The following is a 20,563-nucleotide window of genomic DNA, read 5'->3' on the forward strand; positions in this document are numbered from 1 at the left end:
GTCCGAGTATACGCATCTGTGCAAAAAAGTAGGTAACTTACCATACATTACTTTGCATATTACAATATAAGGACGCTCACTGCCGTCCTATCGGCTGTCTCGTGCAGTCGTACCTCTTCATTTACAGTTAGCACGCTCTGCCAGCCATACACTCTGAGATTTTTTCCACAAAATATTTGCTATTTGTCATTTGAAAATTAGATTTTACATTTTTGAACATAGTTAAAAGCTTGAGCCGGCAATGTAGACAAATAAGTCTAAAGTAATCGATGGAATAAAGAAAAAGTAGGCTTCTGAGAGTGATGAGCGTAGTATACTGATTATTTAAGCTCATTCTTGATGGAGTGTTGACAGCCGGAAGCAAAAGACGTGTTAGTAGAAGATGGATAGATGCTCGGCTGTAGCTGCACTGGCGCAGGTCCATACGAAATAAGCAGTGGACTACTGCAGTGCAATACGGACTCAACAGACTAGTCCAGATTTGTTGGGTTAATATTTTTGCAATCCCAGCATTTTTCAAGTAGCCCATGCACCCACGGAAACTAGTCTCTCGCTTAAAACACGTTTTGCTGAGTGAACAGAGGGAGACGGAGAGATGGAGCAGGAAAAGGGATGGAGAAAGTGAAAGAGAAGAGTAAAATATTCAACTAACCTCCATTTTCAATGTTCGATTTTTCTCCAATCTCTCTCCTCGCTCCGCCAGTTTTTTTTATTTTTGTCTTTTTCACTTCAATTGCACCTGAAATGCTTCACGCTCGCTTCACTCTGTAGCGCGCAATTTTCCGATGGCACGCTTCGATTCTTTGTTGAGCGCCCAAGAGAAACGCTTAGAGAAATCAGAATTGAAATATAAACAGAAGGTGCTGCATTTCACGCTCGGGATTTTTCTTCAGTGTATACTCTTTCTGGAAAAATATAACTATTAAAAAACAGCTTATAAATGACGAATCCAACTTTCACAGTAGAAAATATCCGAGTAAAGCAGATTTTGTTGAATATTTTTCGACATTTTAAAATCCATACAAAATTGAGGTCCTGATTCATGACTGTGTCAGTTAATTTACTCCAGTTATGTGAAAATTATACATTCATAACTACTTTGCCCTCGTATACTATAGTATAAAATAAAGCCAACTAACTGTTATATCTCCAATTCAGCATGAACTTCTCGGACACCTTTTTTCAAAAATTATTTTTTGCTCTGAATAAAGTGACTTTTTCAAATGAATTCGTTGTCATGCAGAGTAGAAACTGTCGCGAATACGTTGATTAAACGAAGCAGCCCAAGTTTAAATCACGGTACGTACCAACGGGCTGCTCTCTAGTTTACTTCTCCACAAAGTCGGCCAAACGTACACTTTTGCAAGACTTTACTTGCTTTTATTTTGTACACATATGTGGGTTTCCGCATGCGCGCGGTATTAAACGTTAGGCAAAATAATAATAGAAATTCTCTGCCCACGAGAAAATTCAACGAAAAACAAAATTGAACCCGATTTTCAAAAAGTAGCACAACTTCATGGAGCGCGTAGTTCAATTTTCAACGCTATAATACGTTAATTTCTTTCCGTAGCTTAAATCTCTAAAATCCAAGCGGATGAGCACAGGATTATACTTAATTATACTTATATCCCATCTGAGACGAATTATGGGCCGTAGGACACTGGCGCGTCGGCTAGTTCTGCAAGAATCGAGATAGCGAAATGACGAAAAATTCAAGAGGTTGAATTCAATAAATTTTCTCCTCGAAATACCGTGAAGAATCCGCGTTAGGAAAAGTAGCGCGTACATCGACGGTGAAGTCATAATCTCGATTACTTGGTTACCTATAACAATATAAAGAATGGAAGTTTGTCATCCCAAAGTCTTGGTCTGTCAAGTCGCGAGCGTCCGACTTTGCATTCCCTTATTCGTGGAGCGTCAAGTATGATTTTACTTAATGAAGAAAGTTTGCTCGCATTGCCAAAGCACGTGTGCGCTTCTCTGTCAGTTTTGCAGTCCGCTTACGTAAACACTCACGCACGCGTAAACTGCGCGCAGCGGCTGAAACGGGTGAAAAGTTTATATAAGGACCCGCGATTGGGTGGACGATCAGCCGTTAAAACTGGGTCTGCCCCCTCCCGCTCCCCTCCAGCTCCCTCTCTGTCTACCGCCCTCGCTCGTTCTATCTGGCTCTCGTTCGGTTCGGCGCTAATCCGGCGAGGATGTATGGCCTTTGGATTTTATGCAAATACAGCGGGTCGTTCTCGCTCGTTCGTCCCGTAGCTCATAGCTGCCGGGCGCCGCTGCAGCCGATATTAAATTTGTTGCGCCGAGAGCAAAAAACAGCCTCCCGGCTATATTTGGCCATTTTTCTTCCGGTGCGCGGCGGGCGTATTGTTTACCCGGCACCCCCAATTTTTTTGCCGCTCCTCAAACACCTTTATGCGCACGATGGTACGCGCGAGAGGGAGAGAGAGAGCGAGCGAATCAGTGGACACCTGCTCGTTTGGCTACGGGTGGAGAGTTTACACTTTTTCTATCTCCGCACGTTCGGTGCACATCGTAATCGCACGCAGTTTGGCCGACATTTTTTTTCCTCGTCGCCATGCGCTGATATCGAGCTATTACGATACTGCCGCGATTTAATCGGAAAAATTTTTATGGTTTTGCGCGCTCTTTCTCTCCTTGTCCCGCCTCCCTCTCTCTCTCTTTCTGCAGCGCTCTACACGCACTGGAAATAAATGTCACAGAGAAAACTTACGTTCGCGTGGCCCTCCTGCCTGCGGGCCGGGAACCGATTCTTTATTATTAGAAATTCATTTTGCGCGTGCATTGTCAACTTTTTTCCTAACCTGGGGATACTGCTGCTGGCTCACTTTTAAATATACAGACTCTCCTGATTTATCGCCTCTCTCCTAGGAAATACTCTCTAGCTTATATTTCAGTATACCTGCAACTATATATCTAGAAAAATGACCTTCTAAATCATACGACCTACTACTATTGCGTGCACAATTTTTTGAATTCTAGATTTATTTCCCGAAAAGTTTTACAGGGTTCAGGACTGTGTAGCGGTACATCATCCGGGTATACGCATCTGTGCATTATACGCGTATGTGGTAATATAATGCACTATATTGGATGACCATAGTGTAAATTATGTACGAAAAAGGGAAATGCGTCCTTTATGGCATACATCGGAAATAAATGTGATTCCACAGTTACGCAGAGTGAATGCAACGACCATGCTGAGTAGATGTCGGTTTGAAGTTCTCCCGACATGACATTTTAGAGCTTGTTTACTGCCAGATTATGTTACGTTGAAACTCGCAGGCTTTTTGTTGATACAAAGAGGCTCCACTGTAAACACTTTCAAAGCAAACTACACCAAACTCGATAAAACATATAGTGGCTGTTTTCTTTTATGAGCCGAATGAACTTTCTAGTCTGTGTAAATTATAAAAAGAAGAATCGATGCATGCATCAAGGCCGAAAAAAAAATGTCAATGATAAAAACAACGAAAAAAGGTAAAGTATCATGGAAAGCAGGCAACTTGGGTAATATCGCGGCACGACGGCACCAATGCCATTTTCGCCGAGAGAAAATAAAACCGGGGTTGGTCGTCTTGAGGAAAAATCCCATCAAACTTGGGAACGTCTCTGGCCCGACTACCAAGTTAGTATAATACGTATTTCCCCTTTTTCGCTCATTTCCATACCCTTCATCTGCGACATCTCATATACTTTTTTGCCGTGAAGAAATTCCACCTCAAGTGACTCAAAGGGGCAATATAAACATCCGATGATCTTACGCTGGATTATGGATTCGTATTACATGTCGAATAAGCTGCAGTGAGCGCGTGGGAGAAGATAGAAAAATTAGTGAGAGCAATTACGATCGAGAAAGTTTGCGTGGGATTTTTGGCGTTTCTTTCTCGACAGTAAGCATCCGTCTTCGTTTTATGGGAAAGCGTCGGCGCGCCATAGGTCTCCTTCTCTCGCAGCATTTCTTTCCCTCTCGCCTCAACGACAAACCACAAACGGGACACACGTCACTCGCTTTTCACGCAGGCCGACGGAATAACTCGTGAACGTCGACAGAGAGATTCCCGGCGTGTCCCCTACGGGCGACCGCGTCTAATCAGAATGAATGGCCCTGCCATTTCCCGGGCCCGTCGACTCGCTCTCTTTTGCTGCGCGCTTCTTCCCTCCCGCCCTCCGAGCCTGGGCTACCTCTCTCTCTCTCTCTCTCTCTCTCTCTCTCTCTCTCTCTCTCTCTCTCTCTCTCTCTCTCACTCTGTCATCGCTCTTCATTATAAAAGGGAGAAGCATTCGCGCGAGCTAAATCTCGTTTGCCTATTTACCGGCGAGTGAGCGCTCCGTTTTTTCGAGCTCCGAGCTCGCCCCTCCCTCAGGAAAACCGCCGCGGGCGTCGGAATCTCTCGACGCAGGAGAGACAAAAATTAGCCAAACACGCAACATGTTCGACCCACGCACACGCGCGCATATTACGCTTCTCTGTGTTAGTATGTAGAAGCGGCGTACATTCTGTCATACGGAGAGAAAGTAGATGCCCTGTGGACGTATACAAGGGAAACAGAGTAATAGACGAAGAAAACTAGAGATTGTCCGATCACCCCCCGAATGCGGCAGTGCGATACGTCAAACGGGAGATGCTCGTGCGTGTGCGTGTGCGTTGGAGAGAGGCTCGAGAAGCTGTCGGTAAATACGCGGGGATTCGGCCTAGCGTGCTCTGTGTACACGTATATACGTATAGATGGATGGGAAATGCCCGAACGCCTCCGCGCGCGCGCGCGCGCTTCGGCATCCCGAGCCGCCCGGGAGCTGTATATTGGCTATATCTGTATTAGGATCGGCGAAGGCAGCACGCTTACAATTATGGCTTTTCCCGAGTAGCCCAACAGCTCTACTGTTTGTCTTGCGCGCACATCGCTGAAACCCCGTAGCCGCAGCTCCCCCTCGGCCGATCGCCCGATTCTAATCTACCTCATTATTTGTTTTTCCCTCTATACATCTCCAGAGACTAGCTCGCGCCAATGCCTGTCGTTATTGCGTAATAAACTAATCAAGATGTGATTGCATTTAATATCTCGTTTCCACAAAACAGTCCGGCGAAATCAATTTCCCGAGAGCGTTATTGCAATACCCTGTCTCTTGCCCTCGACGCTTTTCTATACTGTGTACAGCGCGCTCTTTAATTAAATAAGACTTTAAGTCGCAAGATGAAACGGGAGTTTGACAATATAACATCAAACTCGCCGACACACTTGTTACGTCGATCAGCTATCGGTTATTGTACGCTCGAATCGATCAGCTCGTCGGATTACTCTTCGTGCCTGTGGATTCTGTTTCGTAAGCTTTGCAGTTTTTCTCTGAAGATTGAACTTTAGCTTATTACTACTGGTAGCTGTCAATTCCGCGAACTTATCCGTCCTACGATGTTTGACAGTAGATGATGAGAGGAAACAAGAATCGTCCAAAACAAGTAGTCGAAGGTCGGACTTGGTCAGACGCCCGGCCAAAGTTATTCGAATGTTTTCATGTCAATGAACAGTCCATGCAGCGGTATGCCGTCTGGATCAATAATAAAAAGCACGCGATGAGAGATTGGGTTGAAATTTTAATAAAACTCGAATAAAAGTTGGATCGAATATGCAAGCTATTTAATAAGAAGATTACGTGAAACGTGAATTCAGCTGGGAAGAAGCAGTAGAAAGAGAAAAAGGCCAAAAAGTTCGGAGCAATAAGTCGAGAAAGAAAGGAGGAGGAGAAGAGAGAGCGGGAAGGAGGAAGGGGGAGGGGGAGAGCAACAGAAAGCGTGGCTTCAACAGGCCATTGCAGCTCGTCGGAATCGTTGGCGCGTGAGATAGCGAGAGAGCGAGAGCGAGAGGGCGCACGACCAGCTGTTTTTGACAGCCGACGAGTACAAAGAGCCGCACGCGCGCGCGCGTACGTATAACAGCGCAGCGGCGACGATGGCAGCGGACCAAGCGAGAAAGAGGTGGGAGGAAGCGAGAGTCACCTCAAGCAAAGGGGATGATACGACGACGAGGCTAGACGAAGACAACGCGGAAAGTGGGTTAACTCGTAGTGGAAAGGCGGAAGCCGGCTGCAGGAGAAAGGCGCGTTACGCTACTGCAAGGGTCCTTGTAAGGGGATCACGGAACGAAGCAGCATCTCTCTCTCCCTCTCTCTCTCTCTCGCTCTCGCTCTCTTCGGTCTGGGAGAAACGCGATACACACTCGGGTGCGCGAGCACGTAGCAGCGCGCCGAGGCATTCATGGACGTCGCGGGATTTGTGACAGGCGCGCGGCGTGGCCGCAGAGGAGCTTAAATAATTGATGAAAAGAAAATACCGCGACTTGTATCGCGTCACGTCTCGCACACTTTTTCACGAATTCACCCTTGCCGTTTCCGCGAAGAGTATTTCATTTTTATATTAGTCTCCTCTTCCTGCAGGCGAGCTCCAGGTCTGCTCCTTCCGGCATCCATTTTCTCTCGCTATGTCGGTTGCTTTCCTGCTTCTTTGTCGTGCCCGAAGAAAACACTTACTGCGCAATTGAATTTCGCCTGCGCCCTTCTCGCCATTCCCACTCCCTCTCTCTTTCTCTCTCATCGCTTATTTCTTTCGCTCCGCAAGCTTCATCTCAGCAAATCAGAAAACTCGTTATTCGCTTTATAAGCTCGCGCGCTCCTTTTTATCGCCGTGAATGCGCCGCGACGCCACTCTCGCGTAGTCATACTATGCAAGTAATATCGCAAAGGTAAGTTTCGCGCGTCTTGAGCGATTATAATACGGTGCAACGAATGAACTGATGCCAGCGGTGGATTTCCAAAATACGTTATTAAATTCCTCGGAAAAGTTGTAACGCGCAACATCGATTCATCGGCAATTGGGAAAATTGCACGCGGTAACCTCGCGGAAATTCTGCAGCAACATAGGCGAAGCCGATCGACGAATCAAAACATGAAAACGCGAGACAAAAGGTTCCGAGACGTTTTCTCGATAAAGTCAAACAGCTCGCGACTGCTCCATCCCTCTGAACAAAGCTGCCGGCGAGAGGGCGTCGTAGGTGGATGTTTGCGCGTGTGCAGTGCATCCTATACCATCGGCAAAGCAAACCTTGGCGGGGAAAGGTAGATGGCGGCGATAATCGAATCCGGCGATCGTGCATTTCGTTTATTTATCCACTCGCAGCTCACTGTAAGGCATTTTGCCGTCGCCTGCAGTCTTTGCTCGGAGGCTCGAAATCCAGGTCAAATTTATCCGGCTGGGATAGGCGAGTGGGAGAGGGCGCGAGGGAAGAAGAGCTGAGGAGCATGAAGAAGTCGCAGAACGCGCTCTGTGCACGCTGACCCGCTTGGGGCTACTTATTTACAGAGAGGAACGCGCGTCGACGACGCGACGCCAGGGCTTTTCTCGCTAAGCGCTTCTCGTCTCGAGGATATCCTTGTCTCCCCATCGACTCGCGGCAGGCCGACTGCACAGGCTCTTCCGCGCCCAAAGTATCTCTCTTTATTTCCCGATAACTTTTCTCCTCTCGCCTCGAGCTACAGCTTGAAAATCGAGAGGCCGCCCGCCGCGCGCGCCTATGAGACTCGATTCCACTTAGCCGCTGCTTCGACTGCTGCGCACAGAGGGAGAGAGAGAGAGAGAGAGAGAGAGAGAGAGAGAGAGAGAGAGAGAGAGAGAGAGAGAGAGAGAGAGAGAGAGAGAGAGAGAAAGAGAGCAGATCAGGCCAGCCGAGAGATAGAGAGGACGAAGAATTTCTTAAATTGTTCGTACACTCCCTCCCCCCCCCCCCCCGTTCACCTCTCTCTGAAACTTGCCTCGCGAGCACACTACTTCCTTTTTCTCGTACCTCCACTCGGCTCTTGCTCCTTCAGCCGCTGCTTCTTCTCCTTCGGCTGCAAGTATAAACTGTCTACTCGAGTACACTAACGACATGGCGCAGCGGCAGCGGCGACGGCGAGACTACCTTATAATTCTGCCCGCCCGGGAACGGCATAACGAACAAAGTTACAATAATAAGGAAGGAGGATTTTTATAGACACGCTTCGGTCGGCTTCCATAGGAATTTCGAGGGGCGCGCTGCATGTGTACCTGCAGAGAGCAATATCGCGCGAAAAAAGAGCGGTGAGCGAGCGACCGGGGAATCATTATAAGCCGCGTAGCTCAGCTCTTGCTTTTATTTTCGGATGCGTACACTGAAAAAAAAAACACAGTCATTTCTGCTGTAAAGTCCAGTAGTTTTAACCGTTCTGCCACCGTAACGACTGTTCAGTAAGAACAACGGTGAACCACTGGTAGTTTTGGCGAGTCGCGACTCGTAAAATTGGTCGCTTACGCGGGACACCAGCAAAAACGACCGAACTGATTCTTTAAAACTACTGAACTGTACGGTAATTTTGGCGAGTCTTCGTACAATGACGGATTACTGGTGCGATTTCAGTTAAAATGACTGAGTTTTTTTCAGTGTACAGAGGACAGAATTTATAAACTACACCAGTTTTGCGATGTACCGCAGTAAACGCGCGCGAGCGACCGAGCCGCTGCTGCAATCTAATGAATAATTCATCCGGATCCAGCTCCTTCATATAACTTAGCTATACAAACTGAATTTCCGATGCGGTTTCATAAGATTCAGTTATTGGCCTCGCGTTGTTGCGCTATATTTTTGATCTCCTCCCGCCGCGTAGCAATTTTACGGATATTGCTCCGCGCGGAAATGGAACTACTGCCGAACTTATATCTTTCATACATATACGCGCGGGATCAGCTATATTTCTGGATAGCCAGCATGTCAAAAAAGAGAGTAGGAATGAAAAAATTGCGAAAACTTTATTCGAGAGCTGAAAAGCCATGGAAAGACGGGTTGGTTCGCTGAAAAATTCTGACAAAATTCCGAAAGCCGCCGTGAGGGGGGTTGAAGCGCGTCAGTTTGGACGCGATAGTTACGCAGGCCTTTCATAGGTTTTACGATGCGAACGCGCGAGCGATATCGGGAAAAAAGTTCGGGTCCCGAAAGTTTACGCGCTTGCACGGCGTTATACGGCCACTTTATCCCGGGCGTTTACGTAAGGGCGGCCGCGCCGGCGCGGATAGGAAGATAACTCTAATTGGACAAATTACAGCGACTCGAGAGGAGAGGAGATTATCCGCCGAAGGGCGCAACGGCAGCAAGTAAAGCGCCAGACTCGTAAAAGCCAAGAGGCTGGGACGGATTATTCCGCCGCCAGGCCCAGCAGCCGGCCATAGGAGAGGACGAAATTTTCTAGTGAATTCGTAATCACTGTTCACGGCCGCTCCGCGAGGCAAGCCTACAATTAGAGTTCTAATAAAGGAACTAGTGCTACTTTTAAAACTTCGGTTGCGTGCGTATAGCTCCAGCGCAGGAAATATCTTGAATTCGACGGGCATTCGGGATTGGCGCTGCCTGCGATAAATTGCCGAGTTCATGCAACACCGGAGTACATGTTCGATTCGCCCGAAGGATCCAACTTTTAATCATTCTCCCGAAAGACTTGAGATTGATTTTTACATTTGTTTTCAAAAACCTTTTTCTGCGAAAATTAAAAAATATTTCATGGCCTCTTGGCTTGTTGTTTGCCGGAAACAATTATTGCTATCGCCGTTACTTTATTCAGATCGATATTATGGATATTATGGATATTATGGATATTATGGATATTATGGATATTATGGATATTATGGATATTATGGATATTATGGATATTATGGATATTATGGATATTATGGATATTATGGATATTATGGATATTATGGATATTATGGATATTATGGATATTATGGATATTATGGATATTATGGATATTATGGATATTATGGATATTATGGATATTATGGATATTATGGATATTATGGATATTATGGATATTATTCATACAGGAGTGTAAAATATGCAATCCTGCTGATTAGCGGGTACTTAGGTACGGGTGACTTCAAACCACTGTTCTCAATTACGAATGGATGGTACATTTTCTTCGTGTAAGCTAGGCGTGTGCGGAAGATTTGAAACAGTCCATTGCTATCATCTTAATACGATAGTGTGAGGTCTGGCACTGTCCGACCCGTTCTCAGTTTAACAGGATTAGCATAATACTAGGAAGCCCTTCTCAGAAGTCTGTGCAACCCTCCCGTTTCGTGTCTGTCAGGGATTCTCGTGCTCCGCAACGCCTGCGCGCGCTTGTCTGCACGAGTATACGAGCATTATTCCGCTCTTGTTTGTTAAGTTCTGACAAGGAATTCCCCGCAGCACTAGTCTCACTGCCTAAAGTTACAGCACTTTAAACTTCGCTTATTTTTACCAAACAATTTCCACCATGGCAATTTCATTACCTAACTATGCCTTTGCGCTTTGTTGCCCGCGACGCATCATTAGGCTAGTTTACAGTCAGTGCGAACGTCAGAGCGTAACGTGTACTTGTTATATCGTCTCGCGAGAAAATTTAATCGTGTATGGTAGTAGCGAATGTTGTATAGCCTGTAAAATTAATTGAATCCATTTGCAGAAACTATGCAGTAGCAGGCATCTAGTTTACATAGCTTGACATTTTAATTTGAAAGTGAAATTGATTTTCTGTAATTGAATATCCGTTGCGTTGTTTCCGCTATGGTCAGGAAGAATTAATCTAACTCTTCCCTTAGTTTTGTTTCGCTGTACTATTTAGCTGTAAAATTGTTGCAAAAGGCGAAAAAAGACGCATACGGCAGCGACCGACGCATTAGGCCTGCCCGCAGTAGATAGGCTATAGGCATACTGGAACACACGGGTTCTAGAACACCCCCTCCTCTCTCATAGTGTTCTAGAATCCGTCGCGTGTATAAGCCAATCTTCGTCTCCCCTTCCCTTTAAAAATATGTAGTACCCTCCTCCTACATCACCCCTCTCCGAGTGTTCTAGAATCCGTCGCGTGTATAAAGCAATCTTCATCTCCCCTTCCCTTCAAAAAATGTGTAGTACCCTCCTCCCACATCCCCCCTCTCCGAGTGTTCCAGAATCCGTCGCGTGTATAAGCCCATCTCCATCTCCCCTTCCCTCCAAAAAAAGTGTAGTAGGTTTTTCTTTTGTCCCTCCTCTGACACAGCCCTCGCTCTAGATCAGAAAAAAATCTATTGGCTGTTTTCTGAGGAGAGAGGGAAAGAGCAGCCCTTCGTATTTTCTAAAGTAATAGAATCTAAGGAAAAAACAGGCTTGTCACGTTCTCAGGGAAAGTGTGCACAATGTATTTCCTGTGCGCAAAAGAAAGCCTTCTTATACAGTAGGTGCATTATTCAGCGCTCTTTAAGAATGAATACACTGCTGGCCTTTTGTTTTAGAAAAATGTTTTCACGAGTAAAAGCGATATTTGAATGCTATTTACCCTCGCGTGCAATAGTCCCACGCGCAACAGCCCCCCCTCCCCCCGAGCGGGTGTAAAGAAGAAAAAGGATTTTTGTCAGCGCTCTGTTAGAGTTAATTTACTGACCAAGAGAAAGAAGCGTAGGCTGTGTGACCTTTGCGGAGAAATGTATACACAATTATGCCACTGCTTTCCACCTCGCGCGCAATAGTCCCACGCGCATCAGCCCCCCCCCCCCCCCCCGAGCAGGTATAAAAAAAGAAAAATGTATACACTGCTTTCCACCTCGCGCGCAATAGTCCCACGCGTATCAGGCCCCCCGAGCAGGTGTAAAGAAGAAAAAGGATTTTTGTCTGCGCTCTGTTTGAGATAATTTACTGACCAAGAGAAAGAAGCGTAGGCTGTGTGACCTTTGCGGAGAAATGTATACACAATTATGCCACCTCGCTTAGATCGTATGTTTGCTACCCATGGCTTCGCCTCGGGTGGCAATACACATGCGATCTTGGGTCATTCTTTATTTTTCCGGACTAGGTGTGTAATATACTATTGCAGCGGTATTTAGAGTTAATTTACAGTCAAAGAGAAAGAAGCGTAACCTTTCCGATTGCGCGTGAAAATCGTTACCTCTTAGCTTCCCACGTACAGGTACAAGAAAGGGCTTTTTCAATTAAAATTTATTCCGCAAGGGAGAAGTTTGAGAAATTCTGGGAGGGAAAAAAGTATCTTAGGAATGTTTCTTGAGAATTCGTTAGGTAAATTCACACGAATCGTAGGAGTTTTGGAAAATGTGATGGAAAGGGAAGCTTCCGTTTGCCTGTATAAATAGTCCCAGTGCATGCTATGGTAAGTCAGTCTTCGATTTTTCCAATATAGTGAAAAGTTACAAGTGATGCAAGGAAGAAAATGGCTTTTAGAAGGAGCAACAGGAGCAGCATAAGTAACAGCAGCAGCAGAAGAAGAAGAAGTCTGCAAACAGTCCAGGAGAGAGTTCGCTGGCTGATTGGTTAATGCTCCGACGTTCCTCATGATGTTGGAGCACGTTTCTTGGGCCATGGAGGCTATTGAATCCCGTAAGTATTTGTTCATTCATTCTTCTTTTCTCATTATGATTTGTTATTTATAATCATATTTTATTTGTTATAGTGCCATCGTTACCGTCATTTGCTGCTATGCAGCAGTTATATAATACTTATGCATCTCCAAGAAGCAGCCGAGAAGATGAAGATGAAGATCGCAGCTCTTCCGGCCCAGTCGAGAGCGCTCAGGAGAGAGCAGAAGAAAACGCCCAACCAAGAGCGTCGCAAGGCTAAGAAAACGCCCAACCAAGAGCGTCGCAAGGCCAAGAAAACGCTCAACCAAGAGCGATGTAAGGTCAGGAAAACGGCCAACCAAGATCATCTTTGAGGCGCCGTTCAAGTTCGACTTCTAGACGCCGTTCAAGTTCGACTTCGAGTTCTAGCTCGAGCTCGAGCTGTAGCTCATCATCGTCGAGCTGCACATCTGCAAGCTGATCGTCTTGCAAGATACAAGCGATCAGGCAGTAGCAGCAACGCGCAAGCAAACAGTAGCAGCAACGCACAAACAAGCAGTAGCAGCAGGGGATAAAGGAAAAAGCGGAGAAACGAGTCCAGAGATGGCTAGATCTTCTAACACAGGTAAATTCACAAAAAGAAAATATAATTTCTAATTATAATTTATGATGAACATTTAATATTTTATTAAAGTAAATTTTTTAACTTTTTTTTCAGAGGACGCGAGACCTACTCAAGAATACCGAATCCCTTTTAAACGCGACAGGCTGCGTTCACAAGGCATCAGCAGCAGCGGCAGCGGCAGTACTACTACTACTACCATCGCTACCAGTAGAGCAGCCGAATTCTCACCTGCAGCGAGAAGCAGCAGCAGCACTACTAGAGTAGCCGAATCTACACCGGCAGCGAGAAGCAGCACTAGTAGATCAGCCGAATCATCACCTGCAGGGAGAAGCAGCACTACTAGAGATACTGAATCTGCAGCAAGAAGCAGCAACACTAATAGAGCAGCTGAACCGACACCGGGAGGCGAGACTTGCTATCAACAAATAGGGTAGTGCAGGATGCACCCCGTCGAAATTTGAATAAACCGCGAATAATAGAAGATATAATATTTATCGATTGAAAAAAAAAAAATTTCAAAGTGATCTGTAATTATAAAAATAATAATAATCATGTATAAATATTTCATTTTTATAAATAATAATTGTATTTCAAAAATAATAATAATCATATTAAATTGTAATCAACCATTATTATTATTTTTTAATTTTCTAAATAAATATAATAAAAAAAAATCTTTTTTATATTCAAATTATTTCGATTTTGAAATGAGGAATCACCTAAAAATTTAGAACGCGCATAGATCTTCTATTATCCACTTTGTTTTCAAGAACGTTAACAAAAATGTACGTTTAATGATATCAGTATAAGAAAAAATATTAATATGATATAATTAAAAATTAAATTTATTTCCAGTATAAGCATGTACATGTGTCCTTATAAATAGAAGCATCAACTTCATCTTGGCCCATTGTATCGTTTAAGTAATGAAGCAACCAAGTCCGAATTGAAATAACGTTGTAGACGGCACACATGGGTCTTCTTCTTATGTAGAGGTCGTGATTGAAGCAGAAGTAATGACTGTCACGCGCCATTTCTTCAAGGGGTGGACATCCTACGTCTTTAATGTTTAAAATTAATCTGAAAAGAGGGTAAAAAAATAATGTAAGAAATTTGCGATACAGCGTCAAGTTCAAACGTAAATACATAATATTAATTCATTACTTACATATTTGGTAAGAAACTTGACAACCATTCTACTTTCTGCTGACCCTTAATATACAATTTTTTGAGACCTTGCGAGCAAACTTGTAAAATTTTTTAAAGATGATTATATGGAATATTTCCAGCGTCCCATGCTATTCCATGGTACTCTTTTCAATCCATTGAGTCATACACTTTTCTTCTGCAGTCAACGCTTCCCATGCAAATGAAGATTTGAAGAGATAAGAGGTTGGTAAAGCAGTTTTCTTCATATTGAGGAAACTGATTTCTTTAAAAATGAAAGAATCTTCTGCGATTCTTTGGTATCCTTGTACATCGAAAATATAAACATTTTCTTCTGGATACTGCAATATAGTGTTTCTGAACATTGTATGGTAAGTGAGCGATCTATCCATGTTTCAGATCTGTGCTTACTTCGCTACAAGAGGAAAGCTCAGAAACTGGTGAAAAATATTCTCACATCCTAAATTTATATCTAGAAACTCCGCCTTATTCTCTCTCAGGATTGGACGATCGAAAAGAGCTCAATCCTGATTGGTTTTAACTAAAGATGCTTTTTAGATGGTCCAGAGAAAGAAAATTCATCCCTTCCCGAGTCAATGACTAGCTTTCGTCTTTAGCATTGGTCGAAACTATCTTTCCCAAAAAAGAAAACCTCAATCCTCATTGGATGTTGTGGAAAGATGATTTTCGGATGGTTCATCGAAAGAACATTCATCCTTTCCCGGGAAAATGTATCCCTTCTCTTCACATTTGCTGGCTTTAAAAAGGAGTCTGTTGCAGTTAACGTGAGTTGGCTTTAGTAGAATTTTTTTAAAAGTGATATTCCAATAAGCAAAGATGGCTTTAATCAATTTTTTTGAACGCCTTGTTCAATTACTTCGTGACACTTTACAAAATGCTAGCCAAATGAGCATTAACGATATTAATTATTGGCTAGACATGTGTAATTCTACTATAAAGGAGTTAAATGAGAAAATAGTAAAATCTAATCTTACACGAGAAGAGAAACAGAAATGTCAAACTTGTATGACACATCTTTCATGTATGCAAGTTGAATTGGAGCAACATCTCCATCAAGGTGGTAGTTTACAATCCGAAGAAACTAGAGTTGAGTGGCGAGATGTGCAGTCTGCGTTCCAAAATCGCATTAGAAGTCGTGTGGTTGTAAATATAAAACATGTAGACATTCTAAGTTTCCTAAATGATGCACAAAAACTCTTTAAAGTTAAAACAGAGACATGCTTAAAATAAGATAATGCTGTGAAAATAAATTCAGACTTTATTGCAGAATTTTCTATGCAGAAAAATGGAGACGAAACTACGGACATAAAATATTTTATAAGTGAAAGTGCTACAGTATACTTGGCACCAGATTTAGATGAATGGTTTAAAAATAATATCAAAGATCCCATCCTTTCACAGCTAGAATAATTTCAGGAAGAGGATTCTGGTTGGACTTTAAAGAGTATTATAAGTTTTTGCATAAATATGAAAAAATATTCCCCACTCAAGGGCAGTTCATACATCCCTCTTCCGAAGTTTATAGAGAAGAAAAAGGCGTGTATTAACGTTCATAACAATGACAATCAGACAATGCCACTTCAACGTTGATGAAAGGACGAGTCAGTCTAATACCACATAATAAGGAAAAATATATTTCATTCACGAAGTATATAGATGACTGTGACATCAGTTTTAGATTCATAGATTCTTGGCGATTTTTACCGTCATCATTGGAAAAGCTTGCATCATATCTGAAAAATGTGCCGATAGCAGTAAAGGAATTTTGATCAGATGGACTTACAGCTGAAAAGATAGATCTCCTTCGACGAAAAGGTGTATTTCCATATGATTTTGTAAATGGATTAGATAAGTTAACGTCTACAAAATTGCCAGGAAAGAATGATTTTCATAATAAGCTAACAGATTCTCATATTGCTGAAGAAGACATGAAGACAAGAAGCATGCTATCCAAGTTTGGGATAAGTTCAATATTAGTACGCTGGGAGAATATTTAGATCTTTATCTAAAAACCGATGTTTTCCTATTGGCCGACGTTTTCGAGAGTTTTCGAGAAATATCTCTTAAAGCATATGCTTTATGTCCTGCTCACTTTTACACGACTCCTGAACTAACTTTTTCAGCAACTTTAAAAATAACAAAGGTAGAATTGGAGCTTCTTACAGATATTGACATGATAATGTTTATCGAATCGGGCATTCAAGATGGAATAAGTCAGTGTTGTAATCGGTATGCCAAGGCAAACAATCCATATATGGGTTCTTCATACGATAATGATCAGAAAACACAGACTCTCTTATATTTTGATATCAACAATCTTTATGGATGGGCAATGGTACAGCCTTTACCAGTTGGAAAATTTGAATGGATTATGAGACAAATCCAAGTTTTTTCAATACACCGCCAGATTCTGATATAGGCTATTTTGCTGAAGTTGACTTGGAGTATCCCGAAGAAATACATGATGATCATAGTGATTTACCTTTTTGCGCAGAACATCTTGCACCACCTGGTTCAAAGCAGAAGAAACTTCTCACGACTTTGAATGACAAGAAAAGGTATGTCATTCATTATCGAGCACTTAAGCAGGTCTTAGATAATGGACTTCGATTAAAAAAGGTGCATAGGATTTTGAGTTTTGAGCTGAGGGCGTGGCTCAAACCATATGTTGAATTTAACACAGAAAAAAGAAAGCAGGCAAAGAATGAGTTTGAAAAACTCTTCTACAAATTGTTAATTAATGCAGTCTATGGCAAGTGTATTGAACGAGAGCGGAAACGAATAGATGTGCGATTAGTAAATAAATTTACAGGCAGATACGGAGCAGAAGCACGCATAGCTTTGCCAAATTTTCACAGTTGTGCAATCTTTGATGAAAATTTGGTTTTCATACAGCTGAAGAGGACAAGTATTACAATCAAAAAACCAATATACGTTGGTCTCTCAATTCTAGATTTGTAATAAACATTAGTATATGATTTTCATTATTCTATGAAAAAGCGAATTAGAGAAAAATGCAAACTCCTGTATACGGACACTGATAGTTTAATATATGAAGTTGAGGATGTAGATATGTATCAAGTAATGAAGAAGATATACATAAATTTGATACTTCTGATTATGACGAAAATAATCAGTTTGGAATTCCACGTGTTAATAAAAAAGTTCCTGGATTGATGAAAGACGAATGCTGTGGCAAGATTATGACAGAATTCATTGGTTTAAGAAGCAAAATGTATAGTATTTTGATCAAAGGTATAAAATCCAGTGTTGTAAAGAAATCAATCATGTTCGAAGATTATCGAAAATGCCTTCAGGATCTTGTTATTATAAAACGTGAGCAGTGTAATATTCGTTCAAAATTACACATTGTGCATACTGAAAAACAGGAAAAAATCGCTCTAAGTCCACCCGATGATAAAAGATTCTTATTGCCTCATAGTACAGACACTTTGCCTTGGGGACATTACAGAATTATGGAAGAACAGATGGCGCAAGCTGCAATGCAAGTAGAGGGGGATACGGAGGAGGGGATCGTGGTGGAGGAGAGGGGATACAATGCAGCTAATGGCGAAGCTGAAGGACGAAAAAAAGAGGGAGAAAGTGAGTGGGGGCATGAAGCAACCAATGAGAATGCTTCGCGGGTGGGGATGACACTTTATGGTGATGGAGGCGAACCAATCAGGATTGAATATGATGTTTTAGAGGATTTTATGCACGAGTGGGATCCATCATTGGACAGGTTAGGAACTGAACAAGGAGAGAGAAGTGATATATTACTAGAGGCTATGAAAGGGGCAGAAATTGTGGAGGGAAACGGGCTATATGAACGGACGAAGCACGATGAAGAGCACATTCGAGAAATCGAAGCAAACAACCAACCTTGTGCAAAGAGACCAAGACTCACCTAACTCTAAAATAAGTAAGTTCTATTTCTTAGTTCTCTCTCAATTCTCACCTATAAGACATTTTTCACTAAAATACATTCTTATTTTCACTTTTCAGAATGGATCTATCTGCACTCAACAAGATTGCTGAGCGTGAGTTCTTGCCTAAAAAGAAAGTCACGGACTTGGAAAAAGATCACGAGTACATGGTGACTGCACTCAAGGAAGTAAAGACGAAATTCGGCACAAAGATCGTGGCTGATTTCTGCCCGGAAAGATCTCATCAGCAATCATGAAAGATCAAAAACTTTTCAATAATCTCTCTAACACAGCAAATAAACTTAGTTTATTCATATCATATCAGGGTGGAACTTCTTTTAAGTTCAGCACATGCTAAAATAATGAAATATAAAGACTGACTTTTGTTAAATACTATTTATTTGTTTAAACTTGTATGTAATCTACATGAATAAATACATTATTAAATAATAACATTTGCTTTCTTATTTATTTGAACCTTAAGTAATTCATACAATCTCATTTTTATTTATCCAACTACTGTGATCGCTACTGAATCCTAACCATTTAACATATATACGTTTACCACTTTTCTTTAAAACTTTTTCTACTAAATAAATTTCCGGATACATAGTTTTGTGAATTTCCGTTTCATAAAAGCCGCCAGAGACGGGTTTATCATAATAATCTTTGAGGTGGTAAGTTACTGGATCTGTTTTTACAACTCGCGTTATTGTGAAAATTTCCATAGACCAATTTGATGTGTAACCTTTTTCAAAAACATTTTTTATCCTACTTATTCGTACTTTATCTCCTACTTTGAATTTCGGCTTTTTCACTGGCGACTTTTCATTTGGAAAACGTCTCTTGACTTCTCGCTCATTTGCCTGTGTAACATTTTCAGGCTAGATTCCTGCTGTCCGATGTTTTCTCGAATTGTATGCTTTGAGCAAGTTGGGTAAAATACCCAACCATTTATAGCTTTCTTGTTTACTGAATTCTAACCACATTACATTTTTCAACGTTCTATTAAATTGTTCGCATATGCTTGCATGGAGATTACTATGTGAAGAGTATAAGTGTATATTGTGTTTCTTCATAAGTTTTTGAAAAATTGAATTTTAAAATTCTTTTCCTTGGTCAGTTTGTAGATTCTTCGGTACCGACCTTCTTTCAGTATTGACTTCATAGCTGCAGTAACATCATTACCACTCTTTGACTTGACTGGGATGGCCCATGCATACTTTGAAAATATATCTATGACAGTGAGTAAGTAATGAAAACCTTTGTTCTCTTTAGAATATGGTATCATTTCTACAAGATCAGCTTGCCAAGTCTCATCTATTCCTCGTATGTCATATTTTCTTCTCTTGTATCGCCTACGTGCTGGCTTGTGCAGCTCTTCAGCTACTCCTTGACGTTCCATCATCGTTTACAGTATATGAAAATCCATCTGGAAATTCGTCTATACGAACTTTTAATTGTTTATTCACTTCTTCAATGATATAATCAATACCAGAGTAATTGCGAAGAGTTGTATTATACAGATAACGCAATTTTGCGTTCACTTCCAATTGATGTTTTTCAACTTGCTGCTTATATTCTTCTATAACTTCACCAATTCCAGCAAGTTTAGCAGCTATATAATTTATTTCAGTTTGTAGAATAACTTTTAGTGAATGCAAGGTGATTGCATCGGTTGGATGATTGGGCTGTCCTAGGCTGAAAGTCGCTTATTTTCTAAATCAAAATCACCATCTGGTGTAAAATTGAAACCAATGCCTGGAGGACCGCGACTCACTAGCGAGCCCTCAAGTTTTCTTTCAAACACATCGACTCATAGTAGTACTGATGCAAAGAAGAAAGTTGCGTGTCAATATATATGCCCAGCTTCACGTAATTCCTCAATAATCGACTGGATTTCATTGACGTGATTATTACTTCCAGCTGATCGTTCGGCAATCAATAATCGAAGTCTCTCAGTAAGCTCGTTTGGATCATCCCAGTAGGCGAGATCAATGGAAGAATTTTTCTTAGCTATTTTATATTTAGGTATGAGTCCTCCTCCGCTGCAGTTGTTCTTTTTACGTGGAGTGTTGCGGAACATTGGTGCTAAAATATTCTTATATTTATTACTTCTCGACATTCGTATAAATTCATCTTTGCTGAATTTTTTCCGATGAGCATTTGTTGCTTCCAGAATCTTGCGATAATTTTCACGATCTGATGAGCTCAGAAGAAGATCATCCGGATATTTTTTAAATAGCAATTCTACCAGTCCACTCATTTTAGGATAACTTTCATTTCTGACTTTGACATATTTATCATCAAATTCAATTTCTGAATCACCAATCATATACACTTCATCAACCTTTCGCATTCCGTATATATTATCAATTGTTCTACGGCTTTTATCTAGCAATGATAAAAAGTCTTCAGCTGATT

General features: G+C 42.0%; 1 protein-coding gene across 1 annotated transcript; it reads left to right on the forward strand.

The window, feature by feature from the left end:
• Positions 1-12,784: 12,784 nt before the first annotated feature.
• Positions 12,785-13,459, forward strand: LOC103317544 (uncharacterized protein DDB_G0271670-like). The gene is made up of 2 exons (XM_031922567.1): positions 12,785-13,025; positions 13,119-13,459. Exons 1-2 carry the CDS (start codon positions 13,004-13,006, stop codon positions 13,457-13,459), a joined length of 363 nt encoding a protein of 120 aa, XP_031778427.1. The 5' UTR covers positions 12,785-13,003.
• The last annotated feature ends 7,104 nt before the right edge of the window (positions 13,460-20,563 follow it).

This window comes from Nasonia vitripennis, chromosome 2 (assembly GCF_009193385.2).
Source record: "Nasonia vitripennis strain AsymCx chromosome 2, Nvit_psr_1.1, whole genome shotgun sequence".
Classification (NCBI taxonomy): domain Eukaryota; kingdom Metazoa; phylum Arthropoda; class Insecta; order Hymenoptera; family Pteromalidae; genus Nasonia; species Nasonia vitripennis.

Excerpts from the sequence above, each read along its gene's own strand:
- LOC103317544 (XM_031922567.1), top strand. The coding sequence starts at position 13,004 with ATGGCTAGATCTTCTAACACAG. Across the intron at positions 13,026-13,118 it reads GGCTAGATCTTCTAACACAG|AGGACGCGAGACCTACTCAA; the intron begins GTAAATTCACAA and ends CTTTTTTTTCAG.